The sequence below is a fragment of the Pleuronectes platessa genome, chromosome 10 (assembly GCF_947347685.1).
Source record: "Pleuronectes platessa chromosome 10, fPlePla1.1, whole genome shotgun sequence".
In the NCBI taxonomy this organism is placed as follows: Eukaryota; Metazoa; Chordata; class Actinopteri; order Pleuronectiformes; family Pleuronectidae; genus Pleuronectes; species Pleuronectes platessa.
In genome coordinates this window covers 11,187,749-11,211,422 of record NC_070635.1, presented here as the reverse complement: position 1 = coordinate 11,211,422, position 23,674 = coordinate 11,187,749, and the positions used below count along the sequence as shown (strand labels likewise).

Below are 23,674 nucleotides of genomic sequence, written 5' to 3'. Positions count from 1 at the left end.
GGAAAAGTGCAGCGGTGTGTGTGTGTGTGTGTGACAGGGAATGTGTCACTTTATTAGAACAATGCGAGCTCTCTGATAACAGCTGCAGTCTGCTGTGGCTCTGCTGCTGTCTTGTCTCTGGAGCAGACTAACCACATTTCAGTGGGAGTGAGACTGTCTGTGCTGATCGCTGCTGCCTCTTGTTCCGTCGGCTGCTTCACTCAAAACAGACTCTGTCATGTTTTAGACCAGATTACAGCCCAATCGCTGGCTCAGATAAACTTCTCTTTTAAATTTAAACCCTTTCATGGTATAATCAACATGTTGAGAAATGATAACAGGTGCAGATAAATGAAATCTAAGACTCTGCTCTCTCTCTCTGTATTTCCAGATGAATTTAACCCTTTCGTTCCCAAGCTGGAGAAGAGCGTCAGTGGAAGCAGTCCGTCCAGGGATCGCCTTCTCCTCACCGTGACGACGCTCCTCCTGGCCCTCCTCTTCATCTCCTAGCAACGGCCATCCCATCAGCGTCACCATGCCAACTAGCCTTGGGAGGCTGTACAGTACCAGTGGGTGGGAGAGGAGGGGGCGGGGGGGTCAGGAGAGGAGAGTTAGGATACTTCAAATAGAGCAGAAAGCAAAGAGGAGCGAGAGTTTGAAACAAGAGTTTTCAAGCATCGAAGTGTGAATGTGTGTTTGTACGTGCGTGTTTGTACGTGTGTGTGTGTGTGTGTTTGTGCAGCTGTGCGTTTGATGGACTGTGTTTTTGGTGGACTTGAAAGACCTTTGGTTGCTCTGTGTCACAGACTGAACTCTATGTTGCATTGAAGTCAGCCTGTGCACACAGATGCAGGTTTGGTAGATGGAGTGTGTGTGTGTGTCTGTGTGTGTGTCTGTGTGTGTGTCTGTGTGTGTCTGTGTGTGTGTGTGTGTGTGAGAGAACAGGCCACAGGCTGAGCTTGTTGAATCATGCACACCAAACAAGCATTTATAGAACTTTAGCGGGGCGGGGCTGAAATCCTAATTTGAGAAAAATAAAATAAAGAAAAAAAGGTACGTCGAGGCAACATATGAAGATTTTACCCGGGATCTGATTGGCTAAAACACTTCCTTAGGGCTAGTTGCCATAGTTTCTTGCAGCAAGACCTCAAACTGAACTCCTATGAACTGAATGAAATAGATTTCAGTAGAATTGAACTGAAATTGCCTTTTTTTCTTTTTTGCATTAATGTTATTGATCTTGATGCTGGGAACTGTCCCAGTCCACAGAGGGAACAAAAAATGAACAAGCGGACAAACTGGGCTGAACCTGCATCGAAGTAGGCAACAGGTCACTCCACGGACTACAGACCACCAGTGTTTTAGTTGCCATCTCCACCCCCCCCCCCGTGTCTCATCCTGTGTTCACCATCAGTCTCTAGAAGGCAGCAGGACTGGACGGGGCCCAGGAGGAAATTCAGAGCGTTTTCAACAATTAATCATTCACTTAAATGTCGTTTTTGGGGGTGGGGGGTTGGGGGTGGGGGAGGAGGAACTTTAAATGTGCCATTGACACAGACACTGCAAGGATGTATCGATGTTATAAGTTGTCGTGTTACTTTTGTTTACCCTCTTTGTTCGGTTCGTCCTCCGTCATCTCAACCCAAACGAAAGCACACGATGGCTACAGAGCAGCCATGGATATCTCAGCAATACAGCCCCTCCTCTCAACCGATTCAGAGAAGAAGACGAAGAAGAGCAGGGAGGAGGGACGAAGGAGGAAGAACTGTCACTCACATGAGCATCAAAGGACAATTAAGAAGCTCTCTACTGGTCCATGTTGGTGTAGCGGCTTGCTCCGCCCATTTCATCTCTTCTCATTTTTCAGCTGCCACGTGTCAACAGTTTTTTTTCTGTTCCTGAATGAGTCTGTTTGTGCCTGAGAGAAAAAAAGAAAGCCTATGTAGGAGTGTGCCAAGTGAGTGTCAGAGAGCGAGTCAGAATATTTGAAATGGTACTAACAGCCCGAAAATACATCAACATACTGTACATCGTTTGAGTATGAAAATGCTAAATAGTAAAAAAAAGAAAAAAAAGCTTAAAAAAACCCTCCAGAACACAACTAGAGCAACAAGTAACACAAACAAACCAAGTGCTTTGGTGAGAAGTCACGGCAACTCAAACTTCAAACAACTCCACCAGTCGGTTGCTTCAGAATAGCGTTTCCATAGCAACTAGCACCTTATTCACCATGGTTACCCTAGCCTGCCAATGGTAGACTCTAGTAGGGGGCGTGGCTTACCATTGTAGCTGATAACGATGATGGAGGTGATGATAATGATGGGGGACTGCGAGCCGACCGTTTGGCCCACCAGGCCACAGCGGCGCCACGTGAGACGTTCAAGAACCCGTGTAAATGTCACAATGGACTCAGAATGGAATTCCAATATCTTGAAATCTGCCGAGGTGAAATGTGATGTAAGCATTTTTGCAAACTTGAAGCTCAGCTTTCTTTGTGGGCTCAGTTTTCTTTGTGGTTTTTATTATTGTTTGTATGTTTTTTTTATGATTATGCCGTTGAGTTTGTTGTAACATTGGTTGTCTTAAGGGGGGAGATGTAGGAGTTTAACAAATGGTAGGTTGAGCCATACGTAAACCTGAGCTGCTCTCTGTGGAGCTCTTACCTAAGGGCCTTTTTGGTTTCATGAACTCTTTTGCTCATTTTCTTGTACATTTAGGAGTATTTACTCAGCCTGCTTTACCAATTTTGATCATTTTGCAATCAGTTTCTTTTGCAATACTAATATTCAAAGGAAACCCATTTAAAACCAAGCTACGTCTTTATCAGAGCCTGTTAACAGGTTTGGTCCAGGATGTGATCATTAACCTTTTTACACAAACAGGTCAAATGATCCGGTTATTCTCAGTTTAAACCACAACATGTGAGACAAGTGCAACCAAGCAGCAATAACCCATTAGATTTCTAAGAATGTATTAACTGTTGCTGCCCTAACAATAATTTACTTCAATGTAAACAAATCAGGATCCTGTAGATCTGGAGAATCATTGAGTTCGTTGGAGTAGAGCACAGAGTGGGACCAGTCCAGGTGTAGGTATGGCTCTTGGTGGGAGGGCGAGGTCAGACATGTTTGGGTTCTGGTGTGAAAGGGAAAGGATGAAGTGTGTGAGGGTAAATCACTCTTCAAGAAGTTGCACTTAAGAACTTAGACACGAGAGCAAGAAAGTGTGTGCGTGTGCCCATCATTTGAATGTGTGTGTCTGACCGGGAGGAGAATCTGACATAATTTCTGTTCATTTGGCAACGTCATGTGTGCAGGAGCTTTAGCATGAGATGGTGTGTGTCATGGTGTGTAGAAGGTGTCAGTGTGTGTTCATGCGAGTGAATGATTGAATGAGCAAGCGAGTGAGAAACGGTCTCTTTGTTCCTGCTCTTTCCATTTGTGTGTGTGTGCGTGTGCTTGTGTGTGTGTTTGAGCGAGTGCGACCGATTGTTGTCTGGCAAAACAGCAAAAGCATTTAATAGTGTTGGAAACAACCATTTACAATCATGTTTACCTTTGACTGGAATGACTTTAAATGACCTTGAAAATAAACTGTAAACTGAACAAACCATAACAGAGGTTATAACAATGATCATGATAACAAAAATAATAAGCTTACAAATCTTACTTTTAACAAGACGTGTGTTTGGCTCTTTATTTCTAATCTGCCCCTGCCCCCTCCCTGCTCTGTGTGCCTTTGAGCATCCGGGGGGAAAAAGGCAATAAACATGGAGCTAATCCAAGACAACAGATGGAGGGGTGGCAGGGAAGGTTTTACCTGCTATTCAGTTCTCTGTAGATAATGTTGTTTGTGAGCTCACAGATGTGATTTTTCCATATCAAAGCTGCTGGGGCGCCGCGCTCTCCCACAGCAGTAATACCTTTACACGCTCCGATTAGGAGAGATAAGCGCTTCAATCACCAGCCCAACATTTGAATGACAATGGGACAGTCCGGCGGTGTGTGTACCTGCACGTCTGGACCGGCTGATGGAGGGATAAAGCCACCGCGGATGTCACAGCGAAGCCGGCCTCATTGTCTGTGATCTTATGCAACAGGTCTGCCTTAAAGCTGGAGTAACAAATACTCCACTGACTGACAGGCCGGCACGGGGAACAAGATGGACAGATAGAGGTCAGCAGAGAGACGTGAGATTGAGACACTGAAGATGATGCTAAAAGATAGCTGATGAAAGATACCTTCTGGGTGTCAGTAGCAAAGTATTTCACCGAGCAGTGTTATAATATATTGAAGTATGACTCAAAATCCATTTATTTGAATGTCAACCACTTAACCTCTGTATGGCTTTAAAGGTTGTTATTTCACCTTTTCATGGAGCTCATCAGATAATCTAAGGTTGGACTCCTAAAGTGAAAATAAACAAAACAAGTTAATAATAAATGTATCAAACCATTGCTACTGCACAAACAACTCCGCTACTGAACATCTGCATTATGGTCTGTTCCACATCTCGTCATCAAATTAGTCACTTCATCTGTTTGATGATCAACTAAAACAGCCATCTTGATATTGTGTTAATAAAAAATACTTAATATTCATCAGGTCAAAGGATTACTAGGTTTCCTTTACCTGCTGTCATTGTAAATAAGTTGCTTGATTAAAGTAAAATAAGTAATGTGGAGGTGTTAAGGTGAGCTTTAATATTAATAATACGCTTCAGCACATTTTTTTTTAACAATGTCACAAAGTGCTTTAGGACATTTGAAAAGATGAAATGTCTGATATTTCCCTGACATCTGATATAATATGTTTATCTCCATGATTATCTTTCTTGTCCCGTCCATACACTGGCTTTTCATCAGGCACAGAAGTATTAGCTGTTTGCTTTATGAACAGCTCCATGAATTGATGTATGACAACTTGTTCTTCTCATCCTGCTGATCTACAGTTTTATACAAAAAAAACACCATCATCATTTCCATTTGGAGACAAACGCATCACCAGCTCAGGATCCAGGCAGTGATTCAGACTTTAACAACATTTGAAAAAATTGTTTTTTATGGATGAATAATAATGTGACCGACACCGCCCAACAAACCCTATTCTGCCAAAGTCTACTTCCCGAGAATCTCCCTGACTCACACTAGGATGACCTCAAGCTCCCAGATATTGATTTCAAACTCAGAAAACAACTCAAACGCCCCTCCCTTCTTATGAATCCATACCTCATTAGGCTTATTGGGTTCAAACCCAACCCTGGAGGAACTGACATATTACCAGTCATAGAGTCAGAATCATTTATTTTCTCTTCTATCCATGTAATCCCACAAAACTCTGAACAACTCATGTTTAACATAGAAAATCCAAATTGTATAAAATGCCCACTGCTTTGCCGCACACACACATTTGTGAAATCTCTGATAATTCGTGGGTATCATAAATCACAGCGTCTCCCTGTAAATCCCTGCTGCAGGAGGCGACGCTGACCACTTGGTGCCGCTGTTCGGTCACAGCTCTGGTGAAGCGCGAGGTGCTGCTACTTGACGGCCCTGCCTTGTAATCCTTTATCTCAACACGTACGTCTGTTACAGCCACGGCAGCCATTGTGTAACTGGAGTCACTGGGATTAAACATGCAGATCTATTTCAACGAATTATGATATAACGTTTTTATTTGCAGGACTTGTAAGCAGGTGGGTTCATTGAGCGGGTTTGTAGTGGATTAGTTTGCACTGAGCAAGAACAAGGACCTTACACTCACAGACAGACTGTACTCTCACAGTGAAAAGAGATCTGTGCAAATGACTGTTCAACCTCAAGGTTTTCCAGTCAGTGGCATGAAAGCAGTTTGTCTGTCTGCATTCATTTATCACCATGAGTCAGACCTGAGAGAAAAAGTTTTGTCTTCTCTGATTGTCTTGGTTTTTCAGAGAAACCCACGTTATGCACGGGCAGGCCTGTGAACATGAATCTGTTTTCAATAGGCTCTTTATACCGGTGTCTAAAACACATAAACAAGCTCTGCAAGGACGTCTAATGTTATGATTAACCCTGACTGTCTCCACTGCACAGTTAACCTTCAGTCATATAATCATATAGTATTATTAACTTTATACGGCAATAAACAGAAGGGTGTAGCCCAAGTCCTAACCCTCACACGCAAAGAACACTTTAATGTTATATAAACACTTTTTGTCTTATTGATTATTACAGCATTGTTCCCAATGAAGTGAAACATGTTGTAAAAATGAGAAAAAAACAACATGTGATGAAATAGGCCATGAATCATCCCAAAACCTGAAAGTGTGAGTAAAAGAGGTCAAAGTTGAACCGAGAAGTCAGGCTGCAGCTGTGGCCCAGGTCTAAACTGGACAGTCTGGTCTCCTCCTGATAAATGGGACTGAAATAGATGTTTGTTTACGCTTGTGTGATCATGTGACAGCTCGTGCTTCTTCGATTGGTCGCGTTGTTTCAAAGATAGTTTGGTCGAGTGCCGTGTCATTAGAAGCGACAAATGGCCTCAGCTGCACTTGTTGTAATTTGTACATTTACTCTAACGTACAATCTAAATACTTTAGAACAGTGGTTAACAATTTAGGGGTCAGGAACCCTTGGGAGTTTATTTTTCTCATCAATCAAATATCATTTTTAACCAATTAATCATAGCATAGCATATTTAGCCATAATTGTTAGTAAAGATGAATAAAACAGTTATCATTTAAGATAAAACCATGCAAATTAAAATGTTTCATCAACCTTGTGATCTTCTTCAGTCCCTCCTGACTGTAGGAGAGGATATGATATATTGACGATAGCATCACTTGCAGCAGGTTCATATATGGCACCATATATATGTATATACATGTATACCTATTATACACAAAATAGATATTTTTTGGGGGGAACTGGCTCAAATCCATATCCTCCGGGACAATGGGGTCCTTTGTCCGTGGCACACTTACTTCAGGGGTTGGGGCCTGGAAAGTTTGGAAGACCACCCTTTCCCAGAGGTCCCTTCACTCATCCATCTCCAACACACCCAACTACATACAAGCAGAAATACCACAATACGAAACAGATGATCCCTCTGCATTGACTCATTCACCCACCGGCCCCTTGCTCCCTCCATCCTCTCTGTGAGGTGCTGAGTCCTGCATGTGACTGGCATGGCAGGCGGGGGAAAGCCCACCTACTCTGCCTTATGTCTCCTGTATCACAACCCGCCCCCCCGCCATGTGAACATTATTCATGTGATTAATGAGACCTGAATAATATATTCTAGTCAGAGCGCTGAACATAAGGAGCAACTGCATCAACACGTCCACACATGGTGCTCACGTATGTGGTGGGCATGTGACGTGTACGATTTGAGCATGTGAGTGTGTGTTTGTGTGTGTGTGTGTGTGTGTCTGTTAGCCATAGAAGGTGATTCATCGATGTCACGTTGTGGCAGCAGAGGCCAAAGTTTCTCAGCCAACTGCTCAGTCCTCCAGTCTGCGTGCTGATAAAACTCAGGTGTGGTTGAACAAGCGACTGATTTAAGTTAAAACCTCCCATCGTATTGTTAATATAACTGAGGGACCACAGCAGTTTTTCTCAGCATCTCTGCTCTTCTTTATTTTGGTGTTTTTCCATGTTTTTCATTGGATGCGAATCAAAGGCAAAGCAAAACTTTCTTTTCTCTATGAAGTCTTAGAAGAAGCCCCACTTGTATGTAGGGCCCTTAATTCCTTGTTATGTTGATGCCGTAAAAAAAACAGCTCTCCCTGGCGCTTGGCAGGGATCCCAGCGGGTTTCAAAGATGCAATTTCATCGCTGATCACTGATGCTGACCATTCCATCCCACGAAACCTCACGGTGAAAGCCTTGAGGCTAAAGTGATACAGAATATTTCACGAAATAAATATGTGTTTTTTCTTTTTCATATTAAATCAACTCTTAACCTGCTTTAGGAATATGTTTTTCTTTTCTTCTCGCCTTTTACATTCATTCAACCGCGTACCTTTTTTGGAATCTTTTGGACAAGCAATTTGTCTTTCATTATGTAAAAGGCAGCGTTCAGTTCTTTGAAATACACAGGGGAGAAACACAGAAATTAATGAAAAGAATAACAATTATGAGTTTTGACAGCCCCTGTGGCAGACACAGAATAAAAAAGATTTTAAACTACAGCACAAAAAATCGAAGGAAAGGGAAAGAGATGGAGAGTTTCAGCTTGTCAGCTCCAGTGTGAACACTTTGTTCTTCCTAAACCTCGCTGCACGAGATACTTGTCTTGATAAATGATTTGGCTGTGATAGTTGTATGTATTTGGTTTTACAGTGTGCAAACATCGCCCCTCTTTCACAGTCACACTGAGAGCCGCACACTAACACTAACAGTAACAAGTCAACAGCCCACAAGCATCACGACCGAGAGTTTGGACACAGCTGAACTCTTTGTCGTTGCGTATCAGCCATGAAAAGGCAAACAGACTTTTTGGGCCTCTTTGCTTCCCTTCCAGTGAAAAGCAATGAGTCCATCTGATGTGCAAAACAAATTATATTTTGATTATATGTTCTAAAAAACTGAAAAAAACTCCACTGCCTGAAGAGCATTACACTACCCAAAACGTCCATCCATCCATCCGCCATCCAAAACGTCCATCCATCCATCCATCCATCCATCCATCCATCCATCCATCCATCCATCCATTCATCCGTCCATCCAGCTGTCCATCACCTTTACTTGTCTTCGAGGGTCACAGGAGAGATGGAGCCTATCCCAGCTGAAACTGGGCGTTTGTAGATTGTGAGTCTGGGAAGTTTAAAGGCAGTGCAATGAAAAAATTATGATTTTACTCATAGTTTATTTGAAGCTGCAACCTTCCTGCATTGAGGGAACAGTGCTACCCACTAGTTCACAGCACCACCACACACTACATATACAAACTTACACCAACATGATGATTCTCTTAATTTTTCATTGAGGGAAATCTATTTTTTCTCACTGTTTGGTGTGAACTTCTGGTTTATCAGTGATTCGATCTCTGGAAAACCTTTTTGCCAATTCAAGGAGATGGCAACACATTCTCTGCCTCCACGCCACCAACCACACGACTGTGACTTTACCACACAGGGACAAAATTTAATCAAACACATTTTAGACTGATGAGGTTTTCTCCATCTATCTCAACCCAATTTTTATTTTCCTGCTCCCTGTTTTCTTATCCCTCACATGGGTGCAATGTGCTCGGCCCCTTCACGTTTCTCTCTTCCTCCCTCTGAGCGGCTGCTCTGACGCTGTCACACGCCCTCAGATTTATGCTTTTCGGTGTTAGTCAGTGCTCGGCTTTCTGGCTTCCCACCCCCCCCCCATCCCACCCTCGCCCTCCCATCACATGTCCCCTTCTTCTCTATGTTTAGCACTAATCCTCTCTTTTCTGAGACAGCATCTGTACAGCCCTGACAGATGGGAGGGTTATATTTACTCTGTCTTTTTGTCTGACACACACACACATGCATTCAGTGCACATGTACTTACACGCTGTGCAGAAATCCAACGCACACTGGATGAAAGGCTCATGAACAAAACTCTTGAGACTACAGAGTAAATATGTAAAGTGAAAATGTAATCCTTCAACCCATACAGAGACTGTACAATGCACCGGGACACAGTGAGCCCGAGGGGAGTTTAATGTTACTTGATTATTAGGAACGCCTGTGTTGTTTGTGACTGTGCATATTTCAATGGCTGCATTAATGCTGTATCACGCTGTATAATTGAGCCTCTCTTGAGGTCAGACCAGGCATCGTATAGACTAATAGATTTAGTTTAGAATTGATTAATCAGCGTACTGTAGCCATGTGGTTTAACTCTACTTCTGACCACTCACATCCTCGTTTCTTATCCTCTAATCACTGGATTATCTGCCCTGAGATTTCCGGACTGATGGCCTCCAGTCTTCACTTTAGAGTTTGTGATTCACTGACGACAACAACAATAAGTTGCTTTTCCTGTTCACGTGACATGTGTGGGAAGAGTCAGCAGGATGCTGCCCTATCTGCCACCTGTGACGTCTGTCCTGATTGTTGTCCCGGTTATTAGTTAACAGAAAGTATCTTTCATCCCTTTAAAAGCTCAGTGTGACCCCCAATGTAGACAGAAGGTCGCCCTGCCACTGAGAGAAACACTAACAAAGTAACAACATCAGTAAATTAATTATTATTTTACCAAAGAAACTCTTTAAAATAAGTATTCTGAACTGTAACAGTACTGTAAACTGAATAAACGTGTGCTCATGAAGAACATACTGAAAATACTGAAGAAGTTTTCAAGTCAGGATTCAATGTCGAGCTTGATTTTACTTGCTGAGTTAATTACTGTTTTCTGCTGTTGTTGAAGGTTTACTTGTGTGATTGTTGTTTGTGAGGAACAGTAAAAGAGACCTGTAGTTTTAATGTTGGTCTCTTAACTAACAATAAAAACATTTATGTTAAAAAATATATAAAAAGGCCTCAGTTACAAATGCAAAACTACATTCAATGGATCCATTCAAACTACAAATTAGGCCTGTGGTGGGGAAAATATAAGAAATATCTGTGGACACAGAAGGAAATAACAACATGTGACACGTCTGTTTGAATCATTTCTGTCGTCAGAGACTTGACGCACAAGCTCATCCACGTATACCCACCCTCACACAACCCTCTACTGTACATAAGTTCACATTCACACAAACATTGACACACACGCACGCACACTCTTGGCTGCCATCAGCTTGGACATATTGTGTCTCACATGAGGTCGTCAGACTGTGGTGCGTGTCTTCACACACTCGGCACATGTGCCCCCATACAGTACAGCCACCTGCAGCCGAGTCATTATTCATTTGTTTATCTGTGCCGCACGTGAAGAAAAAAATCACCTTCCAAATGTCAGGTCAGGATGAGAGGAATGACTCGCTGCCACGGAACCAGCAGCAGATGCTCCTCAGTGGGTCAGGGTTAACGTGACGTGGCTGTGATCGCTCAATGCAGAGCCAAATCAAAATCTGGCTCTATCCTGAATTGAGATGTGGTTTCATAGGGGGACTGTTTGATGGCACAGGCGGTTCTCAATGAACCCAGCTCTCCATGTCCTATTTATTCATTTGGATGTGAGGAGCAAAAATAAAAGGCTTAATGTTCTACTTACTCGTTGTTTGGCTCAAGCTGAGCTTTTGAAAATCCGTGGGGTGCACGTTAGTGCAAGCTTGACTGAAGTGGTGGATAATGGGCCATGGGGCATATGGTGTGTCGTCTAGCTGCTGTTTTGTCCCTAGATTTCCTCTTAATCTCTCATGTGCCTCATTTTGACTTGTCTACTTTTCTGTCCTGCATAAAAAAAGCTTCTTTTTTTTTTACCCTATTTCCACTTTAAACAAGTCCCTACGCCCGGAGCCTTTGATTCACATGCACACAAACACACACACACACACACACACACACACACACACACACACACACACACATACATACACACACACACTGGTATGCACGACTGAAGCTGTGAGCACATTGCAACTTGCTGAGTCCTGCTTTGGCCGAATTGAGGAATTATATAGAAAAAGTGACGGGTTAGTGTGACACAGAGACAATTCATGTGTCTCTGTGAGTGAGTGTGTGTGTGTGTGTGTGTGTGTGTGTGTGTGTGTGTGTGTATGTGTTTGTCTGTATGTGTTTGTGTGTAACAGAACTCACTGAACCCTAAATAACTCAGTGATACACTGACTAATATGAACTGAGGCCTGACATTTAATAACTTATTTTTTCTTATCCAGTTTTTATCTGTTTGATTACTGTTGAGAAACTTTGAACTTTGAATTGACATTCTAGTTAGACTGATGCGTATCAGAGGGGGAGTGATGTCACACCGTATGTGTTATAGGATAGTACGTGTATAAACGCACGCAGAAATATGTGACTAAACTGAAAATCAGTCATTTAGCATATCAGGGATATCCAAGATGCCTGCCACTGTAATCAGTTTTTAAACGAACCCCAGGTCCCAGGAGTTAATTAACAAACCATATCAGTTTCTGCAGCAAGGAGAGATTTTTGGGCTCAAGCTCAGTATCTTTCAAAGTGGATTGAACCGCTCATTTACATCGAATCCAGCTTCTAACAAATGAATGGAGATGCTTGTTTGTCAGCTCAGTTTGGAGGAGGCGCTGCTGTCATTTGTCATTCTCACCTCAGCTCTCCTCCATGTCTGTTCTCTTTTAATTGCGGTTCGTCTCTTTAAATCTTGATTTTACCGCATCATTTCCGTTTATGTCAAATCTCTCACTCTGATTACTAAACCTCTACCAGGCTCGAACCCACTATCCAGAAATTAAACCAATATAACCTGGATACAAGCGCGGCCATCTTGTCGAGAATGAATGGATCATCCGGTTTCTTCCAGGAAAACTCATTGAGACGTGCACTAAACCTCCAAACATCTCCTCATCTCGGGTTATTACAAATCAACATTGGCTTAAGGTTGCCGGGGATTTATGTTGAGTTTCTCAAAGCTGTTCCCATGGCCACCCTTCATTTTCACTGGGGTATATTGCCTCGGATGAATTCTATGTATAAACCATTCTTGGAATTATCTTAAACAGCATCACACATAACCTCTGCCCTTTGTACTTTTGGAAATAAAGACATGTTTTTGAAAACGTGAGGATGAATGCCAGATGCTCGAAACTGAAAATTCAGGGAAAAAAAATCCTGTTCAGATTCTTTTTCTGATTTTTGAACTATTCCAACTAGTAAAGCTTCAGATATTTAAATAAATAATTTTCTTTTATGATCCGATGAATCCAGAGATGTGTTGTTGCTCATTAAGCTCGGTTTCATAACTCAGCCTGTGGGCTTTTCCGCTGCTCTGCCCTAGTCTGCCCTGACCCCTGACCTTCACATCAATCTGATGCCAGAAATACACACAGCTCTGGTATTACGATGACAATTGTATAACACTATAACAATTATTATTGTGATGAATCTCTGCCAGTACAGTTGATGTAACCTCTGCTTGGTGCATTCAGGTCACAGCATTTCGTAACACAGATTGAGCCAATCCTTCTCTTGTCTCATTAAAGTAATGCGATGCCACTATAGTGCCACTGACCCAGAGGTCGAAGGTATTAGAGGCATTGTGTGTTTTCAGAAGTTAGTAATGAACTGCATACCAATACTCCTGCACTACCTAATGTATATATCTTACCTAATGGTGTTCCTCTACACAATCTGTAAAGCATGACCCTGTTTAAATCGTTTGCATCCAGACGAGGCCTCAGGTCCCTCTCTGCTCCGCCCGCGGAACATTTCATCCTAATGGGCGCTCATTAAATCTGAGTGGAGTGAGCGGAGGATTCATCACTGGGAATGTGAATTTTGATAGCATCATCAGGTGTAATCATCCTTTTTACAAGTGAGCGGCAGTTGATTGGTTTCCCGACGCACGTAACTCACAACCCTCACCGATAACCCCCCCGTTCAATCTGTGGTCGTCATATTCGCTGTCAGGATTATAACATAGTGGGGGGGGGGGGGGGGCACTGCAATATCAAAAGAAACACTTCTAATGCCGCTTCATTTCCGCTCTGGGCTCGGGGGCCATGTTTTCCTGCCGGTCACAAATGAAATATAACATCCTTTATACATGATTCAAGTGGCGACTGTGTGAGGCACAAGAAGATATTTTTCTGCCCACACACAAGTGAAAGTGCTGCTCTACCATAACACCGCCGCTGCAATTTCACCGTGAAGCATCCGAGATAATGTTCCTCTCTCCTCCTCAGGTTTGGTGCAGACCTGTTGCAGGCAGCAGCAGCAGCAGCTCGTAAAAACAACAGAGCCTTGAAATACAGTCACATGAGTTATTTTGTGTGTTTTGTGCTTGTCTGTTTAACCTTCGCACACAAATCACTCCCCCGGCTCTTACACGTGCACCGTGCGAGAATGGGAGGTAATTCTCACCCATATTTCTTATCTCCAGCCGCTGACAGGATATCTGCAAATATTCCCTTTCATAGTCGTGCAGAGAGCAGCAGCTGAAGCACAGGTATTCACTTCTAATCTGCAGCCCATGATTTATAAAGCACAGTTTGACTTCCCTCCTCCACTGTGAAGTCCTGAAAATCCACTCCAGGCTACTGTAGAAAGAAAGAAGATATACGTAAAATGCCTTCTGGTGTTTTTTCTGCATGCTGTACTGGCGCGGTGCTTCACATGTTCTTTTGCACAAAGACTTTAAACATTGATACACCTCCTTATTTATGTTAGACATTGTCTTTTCCAAGAATGCTGCACTTATGGCCGTCCCGGTAGAGTTGTCCCTCACATGTGGCTCTCTCTGAGGTTTCTATTTCTTTTTCCCCGGCTAAAAGTTGATTCTCTTTCAAATTGTAATTTGTGAATATGGGCTACATAAATACGATCTGATTGATTTTAGTTTTAAAGAGAGAAGGACTATGTGAAATCAGGGGGTCACACTGGACACAGTGATATCTGCTGTTCACCGCTGCCAAGGAGCTTATGTTTTTCTTTGCTGTATCCGGACTTCAAGCAGGATTATGCAAATACCACTGATCTGGTTTTCTTGGAACTTGGTTGAAGACTGGGATGTGGGCTAAGGAAGAATGGATTAGTTTTTAAAGCAGGTTTGATTAAGTTGGGTGGATCCAGGTTTTTTTTAAATTGCAAGGGTCTTCTGACAGCTTTGCGAATTTATCATCAAATAATGCTGAGATCTTTATGGGAGAAAAAAGATATGTCAAATGTATTGTGGTAATACCGATGAACAAGTGGAGCAGAAGCAGTTTGCAAAGTTCAATGTGCACGTATCTGACCTCAATACATATGCAATAGGGTGATAAAGTGGCCAATCATCCTTGGCAGAGGTCCACTCTAGTTGTCCATTGTTACCCAGCACTATTCTGTATTATATAAAGATATCTCCATCAGTCGTGCAAAATGGATCATTATGTACAACAGCCGGTTTACGCAACTGCTCAAAGTGTTCCAGCTTATTAGGCATCAACGTAAACAAAGTCATTAACCAAATCCAGCATTTTTAATCAGGTACGTTGCATAAAGCACAGGCAGCCAGCAGGATAATGGAATCCCATTTTATGTTGCTGCCACTTCAGATGGAACCACACATCTGGTTTGTGTGTCAGTCTTCATCTTCCACTAAAAGCTCGGATCACGTGCATCATTACACACAGTAAACGTGATGATAAATATTTTAATTGTTTTCCAGAAACATAATTTCAGTTTGTGGCAGGATGGGATTTGCCCTGAGGGATGTTGTCTGTGCAGATACATATTTGTGGGTCAGGTTTTTGTATATTCATATCTTTGAAATGGGAAGGAATAAAGCACACTGAGAAACACACAGTCAAATGCAGTCCCGTAAAACAGCCCAGTAACAGACAACAATGTTAGTGGAGCGTGTAATGGTTTTGTTGATGCTGTATCAAAGTGGTGTGGATCCACTTGTTGTTGTGAGGCACTCGTGTGGTGTGGCTGTGGGGATGTCAGACTGTCAGACTGAAGTATCTCCACACCGATCAGGTGCACAGGCGTGCATTATGAATCCTGATAACTGCAATGATCCCCTGACTTCCCCTGATACCATTAGGATGACGGTTATATGGATCGCCGTCATGATGTTTGCAGCCTCACAAGATGATTTCTAACAACCTTAACTTTCATCACCAGCTCCAAATTGTGATTTATTTATTAATCAATGATCAAATACTAAACGACTGATTGCACTCCTCAGCTTGACTTCATGTTCAAAGCCAGTAATCTGATAAAGTAATCAATCACCATGTTAATAGGAGTTGACAAAAAAGTAAGAAGCACTGATAATGTAGAAGTTAGACTCCAAGTTGAATCAGCAATATTCTGACTGGGTCAACTTAAACCCATCACTTCCATAAATGATTACTGTAAGTATTGCAGTATATTGTGTAGTAAACTTGGCATAGTTTCATTTTAAATGCTCCAGTGCCACTTCAGTGGAGTGCATACCTCTGCCAAGGCCAAATAGTACCGTTATGTAACCACATTTAATTCACTCGATTTTAATTAGGATCTGCACCAATTTGCAGCCATAACTCATAAACACCAGTCCTTTAATTATGCCTGATTTTTTCAGTCCATATCCATGAATTATTCTCGGAGAAATCAGTGAGAGTGTTAAAAAATTCTCTATCTTTGTGATGTTGAAGAAATCCATGATCCGCCCCCTGATCTGGATCCGCACCAAAACCTAATGAGCTCTCTCCTGACCCACAGCACATCCTTCCACCGAGTTTCATGGAAATCTGCCTGAAGTGTTTGTGTAATCCTGCAAACAATCCAACAGACAGGGGTGAAAACATCCATGTCGACAATGTTCCCTTCGCTATCAACACATGTTACATGTCAGCCAATGCCAAAGTTACATGAAAATAGGTTCCTGAACCTGTAGTTTGATCTGGCACAACATGATCGACATTTAAAATCATCTATTTCGAGGTGTTCATGAAGAACATGTGGATTGTACAGAACATCTTGATGTGATTTAATGCACCAGGGGAGATATGATCCCGTGTTCTCCCTCAGGTCTTCACTCAGGACGAACATACCCCCATAGACAGACAACACAGTGCAAAGACACACAGACACACACACACACACACACACACACACACACACACACACACACACACACACACACACACACACACACACAATACGACACGCTAGAATGAATCCAAACACCTCATTAACACACATCCCGAAGGCTGTCCTTGATTCATTTTGGCATCAACAGCATATTAACACACATGTCTAATGGGAGGGATGGGTGGGTTCCATTCTAGTTTACAGGCTATAAATAAACCCGTGCCCTCCACAGAGGAGTTACACATGACAAGTCCAAAAATACCATGTGTAACCATGAAGAGATTAAACTGGAAGAGTGATGGACGGATGAATACACAATGAGGACACGACGGAGGGAGAGGGGAGATACAAGGTGGGGATTACACATATCAACACGAGTAAGTCAGTGGGGCCGGACAGAAGGGCAAAGGATGATGGATGATGGAGAGAGGCAGGGATAGAGGGATGAGAAAATCATTATCTGGAAACATCTGGACGTGCCAGCAAAGAAGTGATGTCTCACTTTCACAAACATGTGCTCCAACACATCCCTTTGTCTCCATGCTTTGTTCACACATTGTTTTATTGTTTCCTCTGTTTCCTTAAACTAATTCAGCCTCGCTGCCTACATTTCCCATGACCTCCTTCACCGCTCCTCAGCGAACATGCCTGGACATATTTAGCCTTTGTTCATATGTCAGTGCAGACTGCAGAAGTGAAAGTGGATGTTGATAATGAACGGCAACAGTTCCTTAGTGGGGAGAGAGAGAGAGTTGTAGAAAGTGGTCGACTGAGGCAACTGCAAGTTTTGAAGAATCCTGCGTTTCTCTTCTTCTCTACAGAGGAATCATCCATTGAAAGATTAAATGGTGAGTGGCCTTGATCTTCACTTCTGAACAGGGAAATACACACAACTTCTCTAATTATCTATTGGTCATAGAAAGTAAAGATCAGGCTAAAGTATGATTCAGTTTCTCCTTTCTCTTTTGTCACTGCAGATATTTTAGCCTTGTAAATAGAACAGGTGCAGGAGCGTTTCAAGGGACTTTGGGGGCCCAGGGTAAAAGGAACCTGAGCCCCCACCCCAAGAAACACATTATACTGACAATCTTGTTCTCAGTAAAACCTCCAAAATGTTTCTCCTTGCCGTCTCCTGTTCTCACAAAACTCTCACAAAAAAAAAGAGAAACCCAAATGTAAATTTATTTTTCCACTCTTGGTCTATCCTACAAACTCATTTTAAAAGAATGTTGATCAGATTTCGGTTTGAGGATGTCAAGTGAATGACCTCATACACCTTATAGCTCGGTAGTGGAAGCTAAGCTAACTAGCACAAACATCTGATTTATTTACTTTTTTATTCCATGCTGTGGGAAATAGATGAATAAATCTGCAGTTTCAAAAATTTGGGCTATAGTGGGCTGCACAACTCAATTTGAAAAAAGACTTTTCTCTTAATCAGATAATCTTTATTAGAATTTCTTCTTTTTCTGTTGATGAATTTGTTTTAGCATCATAGTCGACACAAAGGAAGTAATAGTGCGCTTGAGAAGCTGCCGACTCTGGGAACACGCTGAGTCACTGATGGCTACTGTCACAGTTCAATTGACATTAATATGGAGCGAAAGTACGATTCATTCCATCGTGTACAACATCACATGCATATTATTTGTAAAATGATGCAGGCATCTGATCTGTGTGTGTAAATGTGTGTGAGTGGGAGCATCCGTCGTGACCGCTGACTCAAAAGAAAAGGATTTCCAGACTTACCACAGTGATCAGCAAAGGTTAAATAATTATTAATCCCAAGTAAACTTTCTCTCTCTTTCTGTTTAAAATTCCTTTCTCTTTCTCCCACACCTATTCTTTTTTTTTTCTTTAAATCTTGTTGGTCCTGTCTCAGGCGTAACAAATGGTCGGTCAATGAGTTTATTCAGCGACGGCCTTGAAAGCTCTTCTCACGTTGGTAAACAAAACCCACCAGGACTCGCACACAAGCCCACATACACTGATCTGATTGTTTCCCTCCGGACACAAACAGAATTCTGTTCGGATCCGTCACTGAGCAGGAACAAACAAGAGTCTTGACAGACACGGGGAGCTCGGCGCTACGGGGAAATGCCAGCAGAGCCGAACAGAGCTCGGATGACGTATGAGAGAAATGATGGCGAGGACGGGGAAGAGAAGAGTGTTGATCCCCTCTTTACCAAGAATCAAGAGCTCGGGCCACATTGGTCCATGAAGCGTCAAACTTACAGCAGACAGATGTATAACAAACCTGAACCCAGAAATTGTTAGTCGGCATTTAATTAGCTAGCTTAAACACACTTCCGTGCTTCCTTTATGTCTGCATGGTTTAGCAATGCATCCAATAGAGGGCAGCACAGAGTCAAGACTGTCCGACAACAACGAACATATACGTCTTACGAAAGAGGTGAATGCAGCCTTGTGTTAAACAGCAGGGGTCCAACTTCAGGATGTGTCTTTTCCAAAAGTTCCACCATTGTTGAAATTACTTCAATGAGTTCTATGAAATATTTGCTACACTGCCCCCCCCCCCCCCACGATTGCCGATGGTACTGCTCGTTGTTTTCTGTTTCGTCTGTATCTGTAAACTCTCGAAAGCCGTGTACAAATACGGACCAGATAAACATAGACTTACGGTTTTTTAACTGTTCAACACTTCATCATTACTCTTGAACTTGCTGGGCCTGATTCTGGTTATTTAAGCTGTGACTATCAGTCAGTTACACACGTCTCACAGGAGATCGTACCCACTCACCAAAAACCAACAGAGCAAGAACAGAAAATCAACCTTGTCCCTAGTCCATGTCAGTGTACACACAAAATAATTTAGAACATATTTTTCAGGTTAAAAAGTTGGACTGTGCTGCTTTAAAGATGCAATTTAGCAGAATGTTTTACTTTTAAAAGCTCTATGACTGTTTATAGTCTTCATGTTCAATAATAGGACCCACTTTATTATACAGACAAGAGAGCGGTATCAGATTTTTATTTCAATTTTCAGTATTATGTGTATTATCTGTCATCAGTGGGTTCATAAAAGCGTATTTCTATGCTGCAAACGCACCAAGGCTGTTACTGTGGCCTTGGGTGTTATGGTTAAAAGATAAGTTATGATGATAAATAAATTCTCACTTCTCAGTTAGAGTCTCAGCAGCTTCGGCTTCACAGATTTACTGCGTTTGGCTGTTTGCTCAGCTGCGTCTGCTCGTCTCCTGAAACCAAATCAAACCTCCGATAACAACATCTAAGCCAACAAGAGCAGGCAAGCTACAATTAGAAGTCGTACAGGAGGGGTGATACAAATCCAGTATCATACACAGTGTAGCGCTAAGTGGGAGGTTTCAGGTTTCAGTGCCTGGAATAATGCTGAGCACACTAAGCCATCACCCAGGGCCGGACCATGAGTCAGAACAGGGGTAATGTTTTGTGGATGATGTAAATAGTATAGTATCAGTGAACCGCCTTACCAGCAAGCATGATGTCACCTGGCTTAATGGCTGATAAGACAAGAGTACGCCATCTTTCTTTCTTTCGTTCTTTCTGTTACTGTTGAGATGAGCTGCAGTAATTGAGCTGTCGGCAAGTAAAGACCTGCTGCTGGACCCGGTCCACAGAACCCTGGAGCCACTGTTCACCTGTTTGATCAGAGTTCAGTGAAGCTCGACTCACTACAAAGAACCACCTACTGGAGAGTCCTTTTCTTTGCTGTTCTCATGATTGACAACGTCACTGTTGATTGGTAATAGCTGTCACTGCTATAGAGCCGCCTGTTTATTCAAAGTATATTACTCTAGAACGTATGGCAGGTTCAAATTGCTCCAAATTTGACACTGCACTTCCCTGTGTCCTTGCCAATACACATAGTGAGTGTGAAGCTGATAAGATGAATGTTTCTTCAGATACGTGAGCCACATACACACAGGCACAGATATCTGGAATTATATTGTGTTTAGACAGATGGTTCTGTTTCAACTCGGACTGTTTTTACATGGATTTTTAACATTTCTCACTGGTCACATCAACATTGCTTCAGTCTCAAAGTCTTTTGATTTCTCTCTTCCCATTTTTTTCCGACTCTGTTTTTGCTGTATGTCTCCAGCTCCCGTCTGCCTGTTAAAACATACACAGTCTAACATCAATGCATGTTGAGTCTACTGACTCTGAAGTCCATGATCTCTCCTCTCGCTTGCCATCATGCATGCATACATACACCCCCATGCTTGTATACACTAATAAATACCTTTGCACACACTGGTGCACAATTCAATAACTGTGCACATGCATGCACGCAGAGACAATGGTGGTCTGATGAAGGGACAATAGTGCCTGTGTAAGCCTCGTGAGCTTCGCCGTGCCTGCCTCTGTGGGAGTTTAATGGATTCCACTTCAGCCGGAGCCACAGGGTGAGAAACGTTTCTGCAGCGTTTACAATACACGTCGTCTGTTTTTGCCAAAACAACATGACTTCCAAAGACCGCTCTTGAGAAACAGAGGTGAACTTTGCACATGATTTCCACAGGCTCTCATATCTCTTGTTTTATATCTCTTTGTGTAAAACCTTCTTATCTGTTCCTTGAACAAGGTGCATACACACGCATGCACGTACACACACACGTAATAGCTCTCATAAATACAGTGCTCACCATGCCCCAGTGCACGTAGACTTACTCAGGTGACTGAACATCACTTCACGTTAACATGCAGCGAGTCACAACTCACGTACACAATGACTTACATTAATAACAAACACATTCGGCATCACACTGTATCTATCAGCATCTATTGACTGTATTCTGATGGGTGTTTGTGTGTGATGAGAGTTCCACATCCCAGACATCCCAAAATACCACCCAGCTGTGTCTGTTGTTGCCAAGGTAACCCACACAGACTGGCCAGTCAGAAGCAGGACCTAATCACAAGCTGCCGACCTCCACGCACTCACCCTGTCCCCCCCCCTGCCCATCTCCACATCCATCCTTCTATCTCTCTCTCTCTCTGCATAATTCTCTGATATCTTTTCATCTCCCCACCGCTCCGACTTGACAGAAACAAGAAAATGTGGCTGTTTGACAGACAGATGTGTAAGACACAGTTTTTATTGTCTGCTCTCTCGCTGTCTCGCAGGGATCTGTCAATTAATATCAGACCGTCTGAATCCGTCTGATCCTCGTGAGCCGCAGAGGCCGAGAAGTCCGACCCACGTTTGACTGTGTCAGTAAGTAGGAAGTTCACACATTCCACGGACTTGATCTTATTTACACGCACAAGCAGTAGATACCAATGTTTTTGTCAGACATACCAAAACAATTAACTAGCAATTCATATTATTTATTCTAATCAAGTATTTCCACTATTCATCCATTATTTTCAACATTTGTAATCACATTTGTTCATCACTTTATTTTAGAAATCCATTTAGGAGCCCAGAAGCAGTTGACTGACAACTTTAAACAACAACTCCTCTCTATTGAACTCCTCTGCCCAAGTGCTACCTGCACTCTTTGGGCATTTTCACGCCTGAAAGTCTGGTCCATCGTTCAATGTCTGTGGTGGTTCAATGTCTGTGGTGGTTTCAGATTATAATTTAGAGGGTGGTCTTCAGACTTTTGTATGACATGTGTACGTCCTGTTGGTGTCACCTATGTGGGCTGCGTCTACCTGTACTTGGCGTTGTTTGGTTAGTGTCTGACATGGATGTGTTTATTGTCATGGAAATTATTGAATCTAACTGTGATCCCGGAAATGTAACAGATCCTCCTGTGCTAACAGCTATGCTCAAAGTTCAGTTGGATTGACCTGATGAAACATCATTATATAAATTCCACTTAATGTTTGCATCTGCCTGATATCAGGAAATGTTAGTTACCTTGAGCCTAAATGCCCTTGTGACTATTTGATGTTTTGCTGAATGTCTATACACTCAGGAGATAGGGGGGCATCTACCCCTTGGCTTACAAAGTCTGACCACTGGACACGTCCTGCCTACATGATATCGAAGGATGACGTGAACCCTTGAGCTGTGCATAAAGCTGGCACATCTCCTGTCACCCGTTGTCAGAATCTTGATACCTGCAGTGGTGTTGGAGATTCTGTCCCGCTTGGCCAAGTGTTTGCTCAGTAACTCTGTCTGTGTTCAAATCTATTCTCTGTAAATTGTTTGTTGACCATTAATTAAATACTTCAAGATCATTGAATTGATCACTGAGTCTGATGGTTTATTTCCTCACCAGGTAATTACATACAAAATTCCCACGACATTTATGAATAAAGTGAAGTCAATAGTCGTATTTCAATTCGAATAGAGAGAAGATATGAATTGGCTCGCTTTGTTAATCGTGTTGCAACTATAATATCAGTAAGGTGTTACTACCATCATTGTGCAGTCTGCCCCTGATGAGACCACCCTTTTGGTCGGGCTAAGTTTTTGTCCATTGTTGCAGACTGAGATAACCAGTGCTTGATTTTGTGAAGCCTCTGGCTGACCGGGCGGTGCATTAAGGACACAGGGATCAGGGCTGAATCTCCAGGAAAACTGCCCTAAATACAGTTTGTTCCTCGACCGTCTTAATGTTTAATTCACATTTGCAAGTGCACAGCTTTGGTTTTTCTCCGACAGCTGTATTAACGTCACGCTAATGGTGCCGCACCATCATCCTGTAAGCTGCAGTAGGTGTCCGTAATGTTGTTCTTAAGTAGGGCTTAGCCTACTGTTAACTGTGTGCAACTAGGGAGAGAGTAAGATGTAGGTCAGAGCAGGATCTTTGGATGGACACTGCCAAGTCTGACACTTACTGTATGTGTACGCACCCTTTTTTCATCCAGTCTGTTCTCCATCGGGCCAGACAGACAATCGGAATGATGCTGCTCTGGCTGCGCCGACACATTTAGTCAGCCTCCGCAGAAAAGTCAACATCAATCCTAGTAAAACATTGACAGTGCCAACAATACCGACTATATCAACAAGTCAAACACCCCATGGCTCAGCACCGAGGCACATTCACCC

The 23,674-nt window shown here is 42.6% G+C and overlaps 1 protein-coding gene and 1 long non-coding RNA gene across 2 annotated transcripts in view; both read left to right on the top strand.

The window, feature by feature from the left end:
- efna3b (ephrin-A3b) overlaps positions 1 to 1,498 on the top strand; it is a 55,350-nt gene extending 53,852 nt beyond the window's left edge. Inside the window, 1 exon segment of the mRNA XM_053433421.1 lies at positions 371 to 1,498. Within this exon segment, the coding sequence (XP_053289396.1) occupies positions 371 to 489 (119 nt within the window). The 3' untranslated portion in view covers positions 490 to 1,498.
- A 15,867-nt stretch (positions 1,499 to 17,365) lies between these two features.
- LOC128449812 (uncharacterized) lies at positions 17,366 to 22,830 on the top strand. Its single transcript, XR_008339913.1, has 3 exons — positions 17,366 to 17,513; positions 21,796 to 21,886; positions 22,079 to 22,830. It is a non-coding gene; the product is annotated as an uncharacterized LOC128449812 (long non-coding RNA).
- The last annotated feature ends 844 nt before the right edge of the window (positions 22,831 to 23,674 follow it).